This window comes from Fusarium redolens (assembly GCF_020744475.1).
Source record: "Fusarium redolens strain MPI-CAGE-AT-0023 chromosome Unknown BKA55scaffold_33, whole genome shotgun sequence".
NCBI classification, from domain to species: Eukaryota; Fungi; Ascomycota; class Sordariomycetes; order Hypocreales; family Nectriaceae; genus Fusarium; species Fusarium redolens.
The window spans coordinates 285,088-298,924 of record NW_025763696.1 but is presented as its reverse complement, the minus strand read 5'-3'; the positions used below and the strand labels follow the sequence as shown (position 1 = coordinate 298,924).

At 47.4% G+C, this 13,837-nt stretch overlaps 6 protein-coding genes across 6 annotated transcripts; 4 read left to right on the top strand and 2 right to left on the bottom strand.

Moving 5' to 3' along the window:
* Window positions 1–1,582: 1,582 nt before the first annotated feature.
* BKA55DRAFT_698211 (fungal-specific transcription factor domain-containing protein) lies at window positions 1,583–4,676 on the bottom strand (the record flags this gene model as incomplete). Its single annotated transcript, XM_046200490.1, has 3 exons — window positions 1,583–3,438; window positions 3,494–4,374; window positions 4,432–4,676. The coding sequence occupies 3 exons, from the start codon at window positions 4,674–4,676 to the stop codon at window positions 1,583–1,585; spliced, it is 2,982 nt and encodes a 993-aa protein (XP_046041412.1).
* Window positions 4,677–5,479: 803 nt separating this feature from the next.
* BKA55DRAFT_586257 (uncharacterized protein) lies at window positions 5,480–6,263 on the top strand. The gene has a single exon (XM_046194541.1). The coding sequence runs from the start codon at window positions 5,514–5,516 to the stop codon at window positions 5,865–5,867; it is 354 nt and encodes a 117-aa protein (XP_046041411.1). The 5' UTR covers window positions 5,480–5,513; the 3' UTR covers window positions 5,868–6,263.
* Window positions 6,264–6,626: 363 nt separating this feature from the next.
* On the top strand, window positions 6,627–8,054 carry BKA55DRAFT_628485 (uncharacterized protein). Its single transcript, XM_046196901.1, has 2 exons — window positions 6,627–6,933; window positions 6,986–8,054. The coding sequence occupies exons 1-2, from the start codon at window positions 6,924–6,926 to the stop codon at window positions 7,816–7,818; spliced, it is 843 nt and encodes a 280-aa protein (XP_046041410.1). The 5' UTR covers window positions 6,627–6,923; the 3' UTR covers window positions 7,819–8,054.
* A 1,217-nt stretch (window positions 8,055–9,271) lies between these two features.
* On the bottom strand, window positions 9,272–9,726 carry BKA55DRAFT_720413 (uncharacterized protein; the record flags this gene model as incomplete). The annotated part of the gene is made up of 2 exons (XM_046200991.1): window positions 9,272–9,680; window positions 9,710–9,726. The coding sequence occupies 2 exons, from the start codon at window positions 9,724–9,726 to the stop codon at window positions 9,377–9,379; spliced, it is 321 nt and encodes a 106-aa protein (XP_046041409.1). The 3' UTR covers window positions 9,272–9,376.
* A 2,257-nt stretch (window positions 9,727–11,983) lies between these two features.
* Window positions 11,984–12,390, top strand: BKA55DRAFT_465428 (uncharacterized protein; the record flags this gene model as incomplete). Its single annotated transcript, XM_046186109.1, has 2 exons — window positions 11,984–12,184; window positions 12,244–12,390. Coding segments are annotated over 2 exons (348 nt in total), but the record flags the coding sequence as incomplete, so codon positions are not given.
* BKA55DRAFT_668667 (uncharacterized protein) lies at window positions 12,342–13,625 on the top strand (the record flags this gene model as incomplete). Its single annotated transcript, XM_046197911.1, has 3 exons — window positions 12,342–12,588; window positions 12,652–13,013; window positions 13,079–13,625. Exons 1-3 carry the CDS (start codon window positions 12,487–12,489, stop codon window positions 13,623–13,625), a joined length of 1,011 nt encoding a protein of 336 aa, XP_046041407.1. The 5' UTR covers window positions 12,342–12,486.
* Window positions 13,626–13,837: the final 212 nt, after the last annotated feature.

The window sequence follows — 13,837 nt, the reverse complement described above, 5'->3', positions numbered from 1 at the left end:
CGAGATTATTCCCTTCAGTTGGTGGTTGAGTGTTCCTAGTCAGAAGGTCTCCATATCCACACATGTCCAGAAGGTCGAGCATTTCTCTCTTCCAGGTCAGCCACTGGCTGGTTTGCTCCAGCTTTGGAATGGTGCCGGAACTGCCCACGAGGTTGGGCGATTCCTTAGAGAGGGACATGATGGATCCTCGGGGAAGCTGACGATCAAGGTACAGAGGGACAGACGGCTATCGACAATTCTTTGGTCGAGGCTTGGGGAGGAGTCTTGTCTTCGTCGGGCAACATGATAATGCCGCATAGATAGGGGTTATCCGAGCCAGATAGAGACTATCCGAAGGGTGAAACGCATAGCGGTCTCAGTCATTTGTATCATTCCCGCTGTCTGGAGAAGAGACGATGATCTGAGGTCGATCATGTCACAACCCACGTTTCAGGCGGTCTTGGTCTGTGTGGGCGCAAGTCGCCCGACCGAGGAGCTTCAACAATCTCAGACTGAGGGACCGATCTGGTTCGGCAAGTTCGTCAGCCAGACTGCAATCTGGAGTCTCTCAGTTATTTGAGATTGACGATTCAAATTCGGTGTCTTGGATGGAGGGTCAAAGGGTCCTTCTGGAAAGGTTTCTAGACATATCCTGTTAGCTGATTTCCAAACTCCATGAAATATTCAATGAAGGAAAAATAGCTCCAGGTAAGCTGAATGTGCATGCGCAGTGGAAGGAAGCCTTTCGACTTCTTGTGCTGTCTAGGAAAAATAGAAAAGAAGACAGAGAACACTCAGCTTTGCGGTTGGAGAAAAGGTAGTGCCCTCCGGGCTCATAACCTGTTGAAGTAAAAAGGGTTGATTTTGTTGTTGTTAGTTCTAAGTTACATGTGTCTGAGAGGAGCACAGTTCCTTACGGTAGTATCCACATCCTAGCCACCAGCAGATCGGACCATCTTAGTCATATTGTCTCAACAGAGATAATCGTGAGAAGACGGAAGAGGGAGGTGTGGGACAAGGCGTTAACGTTGCTGGCGGAAAGCCAGCTGGCGAATGGGGAGAGCGGCAAATTCGACATTTTGCTGATGAAAAAAAAAAAAAAAAAAAAAAAAAAAACATATGTAGAAGGGGCTGTTTTGGTGGCGCGACATGGTTGGGAAACGCGTTCCAGATTGCATACGCGTGGTGGGGCTACGCGTTAGAACACGATAGTAGATACTTGGTTTTGGGGCTGACCCACCGCTATTAGAAAGTAGACCTCCATCTGTGACTATCTGGTGTAGGGTAGTGGTCCGGGAAGATGAATTTTTGCTTCGATATTAGACGATCGCATGATGCATCTGTAATATATCAATTATTTCAACTTTCGAGATGCATGAATTGATTTGATGAGAGGAAGAATTCGACAATTTGATTGATTTGATTGGGGGTGATTGATTGATTGAGTTGACATATGATGAGCGCTAGATACAGACTTGTTGACCTTTCTAAGCTATGCAGACATATAAATCAATAAAAAAGCTCCGGACCAAAATAACGTTACAGAACAAGCGTGAGCGACCTTGAACGCCTTGCATAAAAGACAGAAACCCAGTAAACGGGACTAGGCAAAACTGCCAAAGTCCAGAGAATAACCTCTCTGTTCGTCGTTATTTTCTTTATCAACACGTATTGCCTTGCCCATGTTTTGACCGTACTCATACATACTCCCTGAACCCACTGACTCTACGCTACCACTGGTCCAGTTTGCTCCAATATGAGGGAGCTTGTTTGATGCTGGCTCATGCATACTCCACTCATTGTTTCCAAACTTTCCTGGTTCCTTCATTGAGCCAAAACCGACCATTCCTGACATAATGCCAGTCGACATGGCAGCGTTCTGGTTCGAGACTGAACTGGCACTGAGACCAGCAGTACCAGACGTCCAGTCGATGGCACCATGAAAGTGACCCTGAGCAAAAGACGGCTGCGAGTTAGGCAAACCCCAATTGTCTGATAATGGATTGGAGATGCTCGTATTGTTCATCCCCCCTACCATGTGTCCCGAAGCAATTCCGGTATGATGCACGTTGACAGCATTTCCACCCACCAAGCCTAGGTCAAGTTGGTCTGGTTGGCTGTGAACGCTCATAGGGAAAAGGATTGAGTCAAGCGGTGGTTGACTTTGTTGACCATATGGCATGCCATAGACTTTATCAGCAAGAGATGGCGTGGGTTGCGACGGCATACCAAGAAACGACGGCTTGGACGAAGCAAAGTCTGAGGCTTGTCGGTAAACAGATGGCCATCTCTTCTTGAGAGGTTGGCTGAACTCTGCATCCGCTTCTCGCCTGACTGGAACAACGGGGGCCGATGGATTGCTGTCGAGAGAGTCACCACTTCTCGCGCTGCTGGCTCCCCCACTGACGGGTTGGTGACCCGTGCTACCACTACGCGACCGTGAGTCATCGCTCATGTTTCTCCGAAGCTGTTCAAGCACAGCTTTGAGTAAATCATCCATCCTACTGGCTGGATGATATGTGGTACTCATATCGCTAACAGCATCAAATAGAATCTCGAGATAGCCGATATAAGTTTGGCAATTTGGCTCGTTACGCTGATACGCGAGTGCAGCGATCAATGCGATAGACGCAGTACCAGCATGCTGGATCCCAGTTATGAAAACCTTGCGTCCGTCGAACCGCTGACGGTGCTGCCAGAAGATGCGGGCAACGCGTATCGCCTGCTGGGTGCATATACTGCGTGCTAAAGACGTGCGACTCCCGTGGACAGCCCGTTGACGATCATCTGTCGACATCGAGGAACCTTCTGTGGTGTGGCCGAGATGGTGTCCGGGACTATCAGGATTTGCCATTCTATCACTGTCGGGACTGGGATGTGACTCTGTGCTAGCGCTGTCCCCTGATATTGAACCATACTTGGTCCATGGTCGATGGAGCAAAATCATAGTTACATGATATTGCTGATGTAATAGAAAAAAGCTGTAAGGAGCTGTCTTGACATTGCTTGGCTTCCATGCCATGCGATCGGGCAATCGCCGATACCAGTTTTGAAGCTGCCTGTCGAGATTGATGACCTGTAAGTACCTGTTTTCCTCTGCTTCATTTGTAGCAGACATGCCATTCTGTTCCACAGCTTTATTGGAACTAGTTAGATCTCGTATTTCTACAATAAGGCCCGCTAGTTCCATTAGCTCGATGAGCTGTTCGTAGATTTCGGTGGTCAAATCCAGTTTGGGAGCGTCAAGTCCGAAGGAAACAAGTTGTGAAAATCGGCTTGAGAGGGAGTTAACATCTTGGCTTTTAATAGCAAGAGGACGGCCCAGGAATAGTCCCCAATATCGATCGTAGATAACGCACGCTTGCATGACCATATTTCGAATCTTGTTATCTTGTTCAGATATGTTACTTGTGCAGTCGAGATGTAGACCGATATCAAAAGCAAGGCGATTTGCCATTCCTAGACACAGTCAGTTTGAAAGAATTCCAAAACAGGGCTTCTTACCAGGACTCACCAGAATACATCCAACCAGTGTTATCTCTGCCAACACCACACTCAAGATCACCAAGTAGCAGTAAGGCTTGGACACTAGGGATTCCACCTGGGCGCTCGAGCTCGATGTCGAGCATGCGTTTGGCTTCTCGATGGAGCGTGCTTTCTCGTGGATTCACTGTGATTTTGCGCATATCGTCTCTATCCATATCGGCTGCACGATATCCCATGCCCAATACTGCCATGTAAAGGAAATGAGAGTAGAACTTGGAAGATTTTAATATCCGATCGGCTTCAAGAGCAGCTCGATCAATGATCTGGATAACCGAATTGTAATATTGGAAAAATTGATCTATGAGATAGTCGTGTGTCTCGCGGCTTAATGATTGAATGATCTTCTCTGCTCGGCGAATCTGCTCCAGCGGCTCACAAGTATCAGATAGGCTTGTGGATTCAGCATAAACATGGCTGTTGGCAGTAGGACCGAAGAAACGTAGTTGTCCAGAGATTTGGTCGAATGAAAGGTTGCCTTTTGTAGATAGGAGTCGATGGACAATGTCCTCTTGATTTGAGTCTAAGACACGAAACGGCGAATCCTCGTTCGAACGTGAATGCAGCTGTCGTTTCTCACGTTGATTCCCAGCCCCGGACTTATTCTCATGTATTGCAAAATCATCAACGTGAGAATCCGGCAAGGAGTGGTCTTCGTTCCCCATGGACCTTGGATCAGACTGTGGCGATAGGTCTAGGTTACCCGCTGTACTCGTTACGCTGTCTTGAAAATCGCGCCTTGTCTTCGGAGGATGAGTCGCAGGAGGTGGCGCAACACCCTTTTCTAAAAGTAAGCCTTCCAGCATGGAGATTCGATCTGACAATGACGACATGTATGCTTTGGAGATAGGTCTGAGAAGATTCTATTAGCCTTGGCTCATGACAAGGCCGAGGTACATGAGCTCATACCGTCTGCGTTCATCGTCATTCTTGATGATGCACTCAGTACCGGACTTTGAGCAAGCGGTGCATTCAGTCTGGTTCCCAAGACCCACGCACCGAATCCTTCGGTCGCGACATGATGCACAGGCGACAGAGGCGCGATGTCGTATTTGTTGTTTGCTGGTTTGACGCGCAGTGTGGCTTTTGGGGGAGACGTTCTTGCGGCTCGCATCCAGGTTAGGGGCATCTGTTGCACCTGCCGAAAGAGCCATGGCGAGCTGCAGACGACTGATTGCAGTTGGTCCCAAAGGAACTCACTATTTGCGAGGCTGATGGGTCTCGGATACTAAACGTGGTTTCAAATACGTCTGAAAATAGAGGATCTGGTGGGTTCGGGTGAAGGTATTTTTAATTAAATATTTGATGGATTTTCAAAGTGGAAATGATAGGGAAGGAGAATCGGCGGTCTGCGACGGCGAGGGAGGGTGCGGGGACGAACCTCTGCGACTGCGGTAAGTCTCCAGTGATGAAACTCAAATCAGCTGGTACCTTAGCATGCATGACTTTTTCACCGTGGTGACAAATTCGTGTAGTATCAGATTTGAAAGCAAGAACCCACCTATGATCAAATGTTTCCGAACTTGGTCTAACGATAGAGCAGTTACCCGCTTGAGGCTTACCGCACGTTGAAGGGTATTTGTAATAGCAATTTAAATGGACTGAGGCCGAGGGTCTGCCTTATTTCAGGCTGGCAGTTCTGAAGACCCCAATTTTGAACATCTCATATCAGCGTCCTATCCCCATCAGACCTGTCATCCTTTTCGTTGCAGACATTCGAATTATTTGGCGCTGATGGGCTCAAAGTATTCAATTAGGGAACCCCAGCACTCGGAAGTCCGTTGATGAGATGGCTTGCTTAAACCAATAACACTTATGTGTCGGGCACCACCTGATCGGCAATAAGCCTTAAGCCTGGGCTTACGGAGCCTCCGTAATGCCTTGATTGGCTAACGCAGCGGTCGAGACTATTTCGTTGTGAGGGGTGAGTTCAAACTTCACAGGGTATCCTGCAGCCAGGGCTCCCTACATACATGATCACACGATGATCGATGGATCGTCATGTGTTGTGTGTTGTCTCACAAAAGTTTTCCGTGACCATACATGTCCTCCACACTTATACCCTATATCTGGATAGATGCGCCGGCTTCCCTCGAGGGACGGTGCGAGTTTTTGACCTAACGCACGGCAATATCACCATCCAGATATCACAAACACCGCAAATGTGGTTCCGCCCTATTCCCCTCATCGTCATCAAGGATGAGGATCTTACATACCACGGGAAGATACTAAGTGTCAGGTATGAAGAAGGGCGACTTCGAGCAATTCACGCGACGGTGTGCATCTGCGAGCACCGGGGCCGGCCAAGGGTAAGGCCCAACTTGATCATGCCAGACCGAAGATAAAGAGGAGATTGCCAACACCAGCTAGCTTCCTAGCGACACACTTCGCCCGAGAATCCAGACAAGTCATTGAGTCCAAAGGTCGGACTATGACAACGGATAGGCTATGGAGTGGGGAATATCTCCACGGCCGCCGTAGAGCTGGGAGAGTCTTGCCTCTATGAAGGATATGTGTTGGGCGGGTGGATGGATGCTATCTAGCAGAGATTGGGGAGAATGGATGGAGGGAGTCACGATCAAAGCAGGGAGTCGAGAGTGGTCGAGTCATACGTGAGAAAGGTCGAGATTAGTATGGTGCTCGTCTTGGGTTATACTTCAACCGTATACTTCAATACGCCATTCAAAGGTCCTGGGCTATCAGTCCACGAGAATCAACTTAGTCCTTAAACGCAGCTGCCCAGACGAACTCATCTCATGCTCTTTCCTCATGTTCCTGGTACGACGGTCGAGGTTGCAGATTGAGACGCGACGCGTCATGGCGCGTCATAGGTCTCGTCTCATCTTGTTTTCCACTTTCCAATGACCAATCACAACGGCCAGACGCACTCCGAGGACTCCTATCCAATCACAGTATAGAGATGGGGGTTGTATTGTAGTGGGGCGTGGAGCGTCGAGCCACAATAACCAACCAATTGTTGACCTAAAACTCTGATCTGCAGTGAACAAGAACTCGTCGATTTGCAGTGCACTTTCCATGCACTTGCCCCATCTCCAGTCTCAAACTTTTAGACTAGCCCCCCATTTTCCGTACGGGTTTGGTACCACCAGAGATCCAGACTTCGACCCCCATGTGTTCCGGAAACTTAAAGGCCTTAGCCGGCAACCCAACCGCTCATTGGTGCCCTCTCTTGGTCGCCTCTTGAATTCAGACCGCGTGTTGCAATAGGACGTCCGTTCCATCCCGCATCGACCTCCCGCAAAACTGATCTCAACCAAGGTCTTGACTTTACCAAAGGTTTCTAGACGCTCGCCTCTACACTCATCGATCCATTCAACAAGCCATTGATAGTCATCTATAGAGAGCATCGTGACGGCAGTGTTCCTACTTTCGGCAGATAAATGAGCCATAGTAGGTTGATTTTTACAACCATGCCAGACCAGTATGATCTGATATTCTGAAGCAGATGCTCACACGAACCCTCTTCTGTATCTGGAAGGGGTGACAATGCTCGACGGCTACACCCCAGACCTGACTATTGGAGACGATCTCGCTGTATACGGCGCGGCCGTTCCGTCCTACCCTCGATGGGAGGTCTCGGTGTCTATGAACCCGCCAGCCTTCCTGGGCGCTTTCCAGAATGAAGCCGACATCACTACCTTATCCAGGCAAGACTACCTTTCCCAAGACCAATTCTCATTCTACGGAGAATCTAGTTCGAGAGACCGTTGGGTCGATACATACTCCACCGTCAAGAACCAGACTCTATCACCCGAACGCCTAGTAGCGGTCGCTGACGAACCACCCTCAACCTTGACTCCTTCGCTGCAGTTGTCGCAAGAGTCACTCAAAAAGCCCGGCCGAAAGAGGAAGTCGCAGCTCAGCGATCTAGCAGCTCCAATATCCGCTAGACGCAATGCCAGAGGAGACAATAATACGGATGATCAGAGGAGGAAAGGGATTCTTATTCACGGAAATGGGATTAGCGTCAGCAGCGGCATGACTAATCGCAAACAACATACAAAACATAAGCGAGTGCAAGAGAGAAACCGCATCGCTGCCGACAAATGTCGCATGAGAAAGAAGGAGGAACTTGCGAGACTCCAATTCGATGAACAGGCTACAGAGCAACGCCATAAAGAGCTGTCTAGCTGCATGAACGACCTGAATGAAGAGATTTTATATCTCAAGATGCAACTTTTACAACACACGAGTTGCAACTGCACCTTAATACAGCATTACATTAAAAACGAGGCACAGCACTATATTCAAGCCATGGAGTTAGGATCGCAATAGTACGGAGACGGTTACCCCCAGGCAGAGGATCTCCACCTACATCTGTCTCTAGTATACCGTATTGAGTTTATATAAAAGGCGATTTAATTAAAGGTCCCAGCTAAGTGCTTAAATTTTCCTTAATGTTACCAGTTGGAACAATAAAACATCAACTTACGCTATTGGGCTAAGGAGTTTGGCGGGCCGGTGTCGCGGGATACGCTGCCAAGACTGGATTCTATCCCTGACTAGGGCCCTGGCTGTGCCCGAAAACTGTGTCAAAATCAGAGTCGAACAGGCGTAGCTAACGAAGCTGTTGATCATCGCTGCAACAGGATGTTACCGAGTAGTCCTTTCGATCAGAGTTTGACGACTATGACCGCAGCCGTGACCTTAACTGTAAATACTGCAAGCTTATGCATATTTGACTCAGTCCCCTTAGAAAGAGACTTTACAGATTGTATAATTGACTCTGGGGGGCTGCTATGATGCCTCCTGATTCGTCTTTGCAGGTGTGGAGACTGAGACTGGGCCTCAAGTACTGCCTTTGGGGTCTTTTGAAACCCATGGGGTTGAGGGTTCAGTAACCTCCTCGGCAGACGTTGGAGTCCGTAGCTGCACACCAAGCTTCGAGATCACACTATCCTGACTAAAAGGAGCAAGTCCAGCCCCTCTAAAACCTCCCTTGATATTGCTTTCTGTAATTATGGCTTGAAAGGCGGCGTAAAAGGCCGGGAGGAACTCGGTCTTCGAAACGTGTGTTATGGAGCATCGGATGAGATGCTCTCTTTCCCGGCAATAAGCCTTCTTTAGTGGCCTGAAGCACCCTACATCAAGAGGCTGTAGTAGATGATACGAATGAGGCGGCATATAAAGTGTGATAATCTTATTTCTTTTGCAATACGCCTCAAAGTCGACGGAGTCGTGACTTTCGTGTCCATCGAGGATCAGAAGACGATAGCGACTATATGATCGCTTGGTCATGCACCGATCGAAGTGCTTTAGCCACTCAAGACCCATCTCGTTATCGGTCCAGCCATTGGGAGATGTTGCGATAGCCCAATCGCCTGGAAGGTTGCTTTCTCGGTACCAGTTGGCGAGGTGATATTAGCCCGCGCCTATGATAAACGGCTGGATCGCCTCCACTCGCTTATCATGCACGTTGATGGGGATTAGGCCGCGAAATGTCTACATCCCTATAAGCAACAAAGCACCGACGACGGGTCCGATTGCCCGTAAAAAGGGAATACGTACTCCACTGGTGCGCATAATATTACTGGCTTATGTCTTTCGGGTGATTGACATCTTGGTCATCTTCATCCTCATCTGATGAACTTGCGAGGTGGCACCGCCCGAGAAGGCATCATTGAGCCGCCATCATGAGCCGTGTCTCTGCCCTACCGGCCAAGTCAATGACGAACAAATCGGCACACTTGACCGGATACAGATTCGACTCATTTCTTCCGCCAGATGTGTCTCGCAACTCAAGATTCTACAGACCAACATACAACCTACCGCGCTCCTTTCTCCCTTAACTCTGAGGACACCAAACGCGCATTATAAGAAGCATAGGTGCTGATCAAGAATGATTATTCACGCCATCTCTAACGTTTCCATCATCAATAGTGACAGGATCAACTCTCTGGCCAATATTAGTTTCCATGCCAGCCCTGGCGACATCATCAGTACCGAGGCCAGCGATCTCACCAGCGTCAGCACAGTAACCGATGGGATATGCTGTGTGCTGCTCCCGGACTCCATCGATGCAAATATTGACACAGCAGCAGCTGGTAGGGATCTGCCTGTTTTTGCCTCGTAAGGCATCGGCACCGTCCTCGACATGAGCAGCACGAAGGCTGAGATTCGGACCATGCGAGCTGAGTCTAATACAGAAATCGGGCTACCTTCATACCTAGCGTCAAGCTCCATCGCAGCTGCGCAAACAGCACAAAGGGCGTAGATTCATCCGCGGTGCGAGACTTGAGTCGTTCGATTCCGTCACAGCCTGCATCAGTAGTGCGAGTAAGTCCGACTATATCAAGATGCTTATCGACCTGCCAGGGCTTAATGGCTCAATACTCGTGGCTTTTATATATGCAGCCTACCGATACAGGACGTTAGCGGTCGCACACGCCTTTCAAAAGATCGGCTATTCTCGTGCCTTACAGGCGGGGGTTGATATTATAACCCTGGTACCTATAGACGGGGTCAGAGATATTGAGTTCGTATCTATGACAGGATAGAAATAAATCAGATATCGAATATGTCTATATTAATTAGCGTGATACATTGCAGGACATTATGGCCACGAGAAGGATTTAGACCGGATGGATCCGTCGAGTTGAGGTAGAACGATGGGATGATACTGAGATCTGAACATCCGTGGACTACGGGTCGATGAACTGCCCAGTACATCCTATCGTTAGTAAGTGATGTCGTCTCAGTAAGTCCCAAATAGGAGGAAAATAATCAATGAAACAAAGAACAAGAAAAATACAGCAAAGGGCCCGAGGGGAACAGAGGAAAGGATAATAACAAGGCCAAGAGAGAAAAGAACATTGATTATCTTTAGAGTAGTGCTGTATTCAGCCTTGGTAGTCTTGAAAGTACCTTGGGCAGTATCAGAAGATAATCAGGTTAAAACGTACCATTAGACATCGACGTGTTTTTAAAGTGCCCGTGCATGTACATGTAAATTTGTGCCTCATAGGTAAGGGGACCACCACTAGTCGGTCAAAAGCAGAACCCTAGTCGTCCTATATTCCCCGCAATAATAACTAGGTCAACCTGACGCAACTATGTAGAGTGCATGCGTCATATCTTACGTTAGAAACTTGATTTTAAGGTCTCATTGCAATAATATTATCGGCCTAGAATATAACTGAACCGCATTTCTGTTAATCCATATTTATAATTTCTATTATTGAGATTAACGTAGTTGATAAGCGATCCGACCGGACAAGTGATCCGACCAGCTTAACTTACACCTTAAAAGCTGTTTTTTAAAAGCTTATATAAAATTCAAACTAGGCCTAAAATAGCTAAAATTTTAAAAGCTTATATTTTACCTTATAAGAAAGCTATATTATTAATAAAATAATTCTAGCTAATTTGTGATATAAATTATATATAAAAAAGCTTATTAATACTCTTTACACTGTATAAATAAGCTTTAGTATATAAAATAAAATAGTTAAAAATCTAGAAAAATTATTTTTATATATAAATAGCTATAAAATATATAAAATAAATATTTTTGGATTTTTAGCTATTTTATTTAAGGTAGCTAGATATTATAGGGTAGGCTATTTTTAGCTGTACAGTGCGCTGATCGGATCACTTGTCTGGTCGGATCGCTTATCAACTACGTTATATCAGAAGGCGAATTATATCGCTATTTATCCACGAAATATGCGGAAACTCCTACCAAAGTCTCGAGACGAGAACCTATTGCCGCCACCGCCAGCCATCGGGAAGCGCAAGCGTTTCCAGGTACTAGTCGCATGCGAGGGTTAGTCTAGGTAACAGAAGAAAACTAAGGGTAACTTGCTGACGAGGTTATCTAGCGTGTCGAAGGCGTAAAATTAAAGTCCCACTCACCGAGCTCGTTACAAGAATAAGGTAGCTGACTGAAGCAGTGCGACAACCGACGCCCGACTTGTTCACAATGCATTCGTTCCGTCAGTGAATGTCGTTTCTCTATTTCGGAGGATAAGACCTGGAATGATGCGCTGGCGCACCAGCTTCAAGTCGTTTCTGAGAGGGAAAGCCCCGTCAAGACAATTCTCGATCTGCTGCGCGGGGGCTCGAAAAATGAGTCTACAAAGCTCTTGAACAGTATTCGAGAGGCGCAGTCGGTTAATGACTTCATCAAGACATTTGCTGATGCTAGCCTGCTGCTGCCCCATGTTCCACAACGATCAAGTAAGTGGTCACTATAGAACATGTCTTAATGTGAAGCTTTATCCCAATTAGTTGGGTGCCTAACTATGGTAAATCATACAAGACTCTCAAAATATACCCACGCAGCTATTAAAAATCCCTTTCCCTCTACGTATCGGGGGCCTTTCGCCAGGGTGCGTACCCCCTTATATCCTCTGCCCTTATAGCTTCAAGGTTAATCGGCATTAGAACGGAACCTTTAAGTATCACGGACGACTTGGTCGCTAAATTCCCTGATGGAGTCTTGCCTATCTCTCAGTGGACTACCTTGTCCACTGATAACAGATATCTATCTCACATACTATATCTTTTCTTCACCTGGGATCACACCCTCAGTCACATCATACCCCGAACTGTGTTTTTACAAGATCTCAACGCAGGCCCAATGGAACCAGCAAGGTTATGTTCAATATTTCTTGTCAATTCTCTAATTGCTGTTTCTCATGTATGTTGCGTCTCATAAGCATTTTTTAGATGATTGATTCGTTCAAGCTAACTCTGTAGATTTTCATATCGCAAGGAGTATCATCACAGCAAGCCCGGGATTTACGCTTCAGAGGTCGTATGTTTGCAGACGAAGCCCTACGGGTGCTTGAAGATGAACGGCAGCGCCCGTCAATAACCCTGCTGCAGGGGTTGATTGTGCTCTGGATTTACGAGGTTAACCATGGAGAGAAGGCCCAAGCCATAGCTTTACTCGAAGAATTTTACCACTTTCACAGTGCTTTAGGACTCAGCGACCTAGCCATGCCGGCTATGGACGATACATCCCCCAGTCAAGTCTCCCGCCCCATGAGAGAGTGGCAGGTTTTGTCTTGCATTGTCTGGGGATTCTTCTGTTTCGAGGCGTAGGTGCCAAAGTCCCCAATCCATACCTAAAATATTAGATGCTAATGAGCTAATCTGGCAAGAAAAATCTCCTTGATCTTCTCGCGTGCGATGAGAATTAGAAAGCCCGAGATACCTAAGACCTTTGAGGATGCCTATTTATCCGTATTTGCCAACCCTGATGCGCCGGAATATTTCTGGTCCCCTTACCCCTGCGATCGTCAGCCGCGGCAATCATTGTATCGAGAAGCAATCTCACTCGAATGCCAACTTGCCGTCATAGTAGAGGAAGCTTCAAGGTTCTTTACGCCGGCGGAAGCTGGAACACCCGTTTCAAACTACAACGAGACGAGAGTCATTAAAGAAAAGCTGCAAAGATGGGGTACAGGTGCTCTACAGCGATTTCTTGCGCATAGTACCCTCCTCCCCTCGATACTTTTCCTTGAGTAAGTATAGAAACCCGGGGAACCAGCACCGACTATGCTACTATAATCGCTTACCTATTGAGAAGGATCACGTATGAGATGATATTTCTCAAGCTCCTGCGCCGCCCCTACCGGTTTCCCCTCCAAGATGATGCGCATGAATCGACAGCGTCTACGCGAGCCTCATACGGAGCCTCCATCATCTCTAATCTCTGGGTGTATCGAGCTGTCTACGGGATGCGTCACGAATACTGGCTTACGCAGGCGTGTTTGGCAGCAGCTACAGCCATCATCTTCAAGCTTGATGATGATTCAAGCCTGTCCAAGTCAGTGGTTATAGCCTGCCAGTTGCTCTACAGCGTAGGGGAATTTCTACCCGTGGCAAACGAGTATCTCCTGGCCATTAAGGAGCTTGCTCGCCAACAAACTGTAGACTTGCCGAAGGCTTGCAGAATAATCTTTTCTGGCTTAGCTGTGAGAACGGGGCGAATAATTATCAGAGGCCCTGTACTCGTGAACATTGGGCTCGGCTATGACGATATGAGTGCTGGATCGCCTAGTGCTTCTTCACAGGAGGTTGTATTCTCTGGTCTAATTGAAGGCATTCGTAACCTTGCTGGAGGGAGTTCCTAGTAAATCTGGGAATGGTTTTGTCTCATTGCAACTATAGTTCTCTACGGCGTCAGGCGCCGTTGCTTGCTAGAACCCTACGTTGATCGTTTAGGTATTTCATTCCACCCTGATTAAGTTTCCTGCAGAGTACTCGAAGCGTGGTTGCGCAATTGTTCCATCAATATCCTAATACCCAGTGCGACATGCATATCTTTCACGTGAGTTGTAGCTTT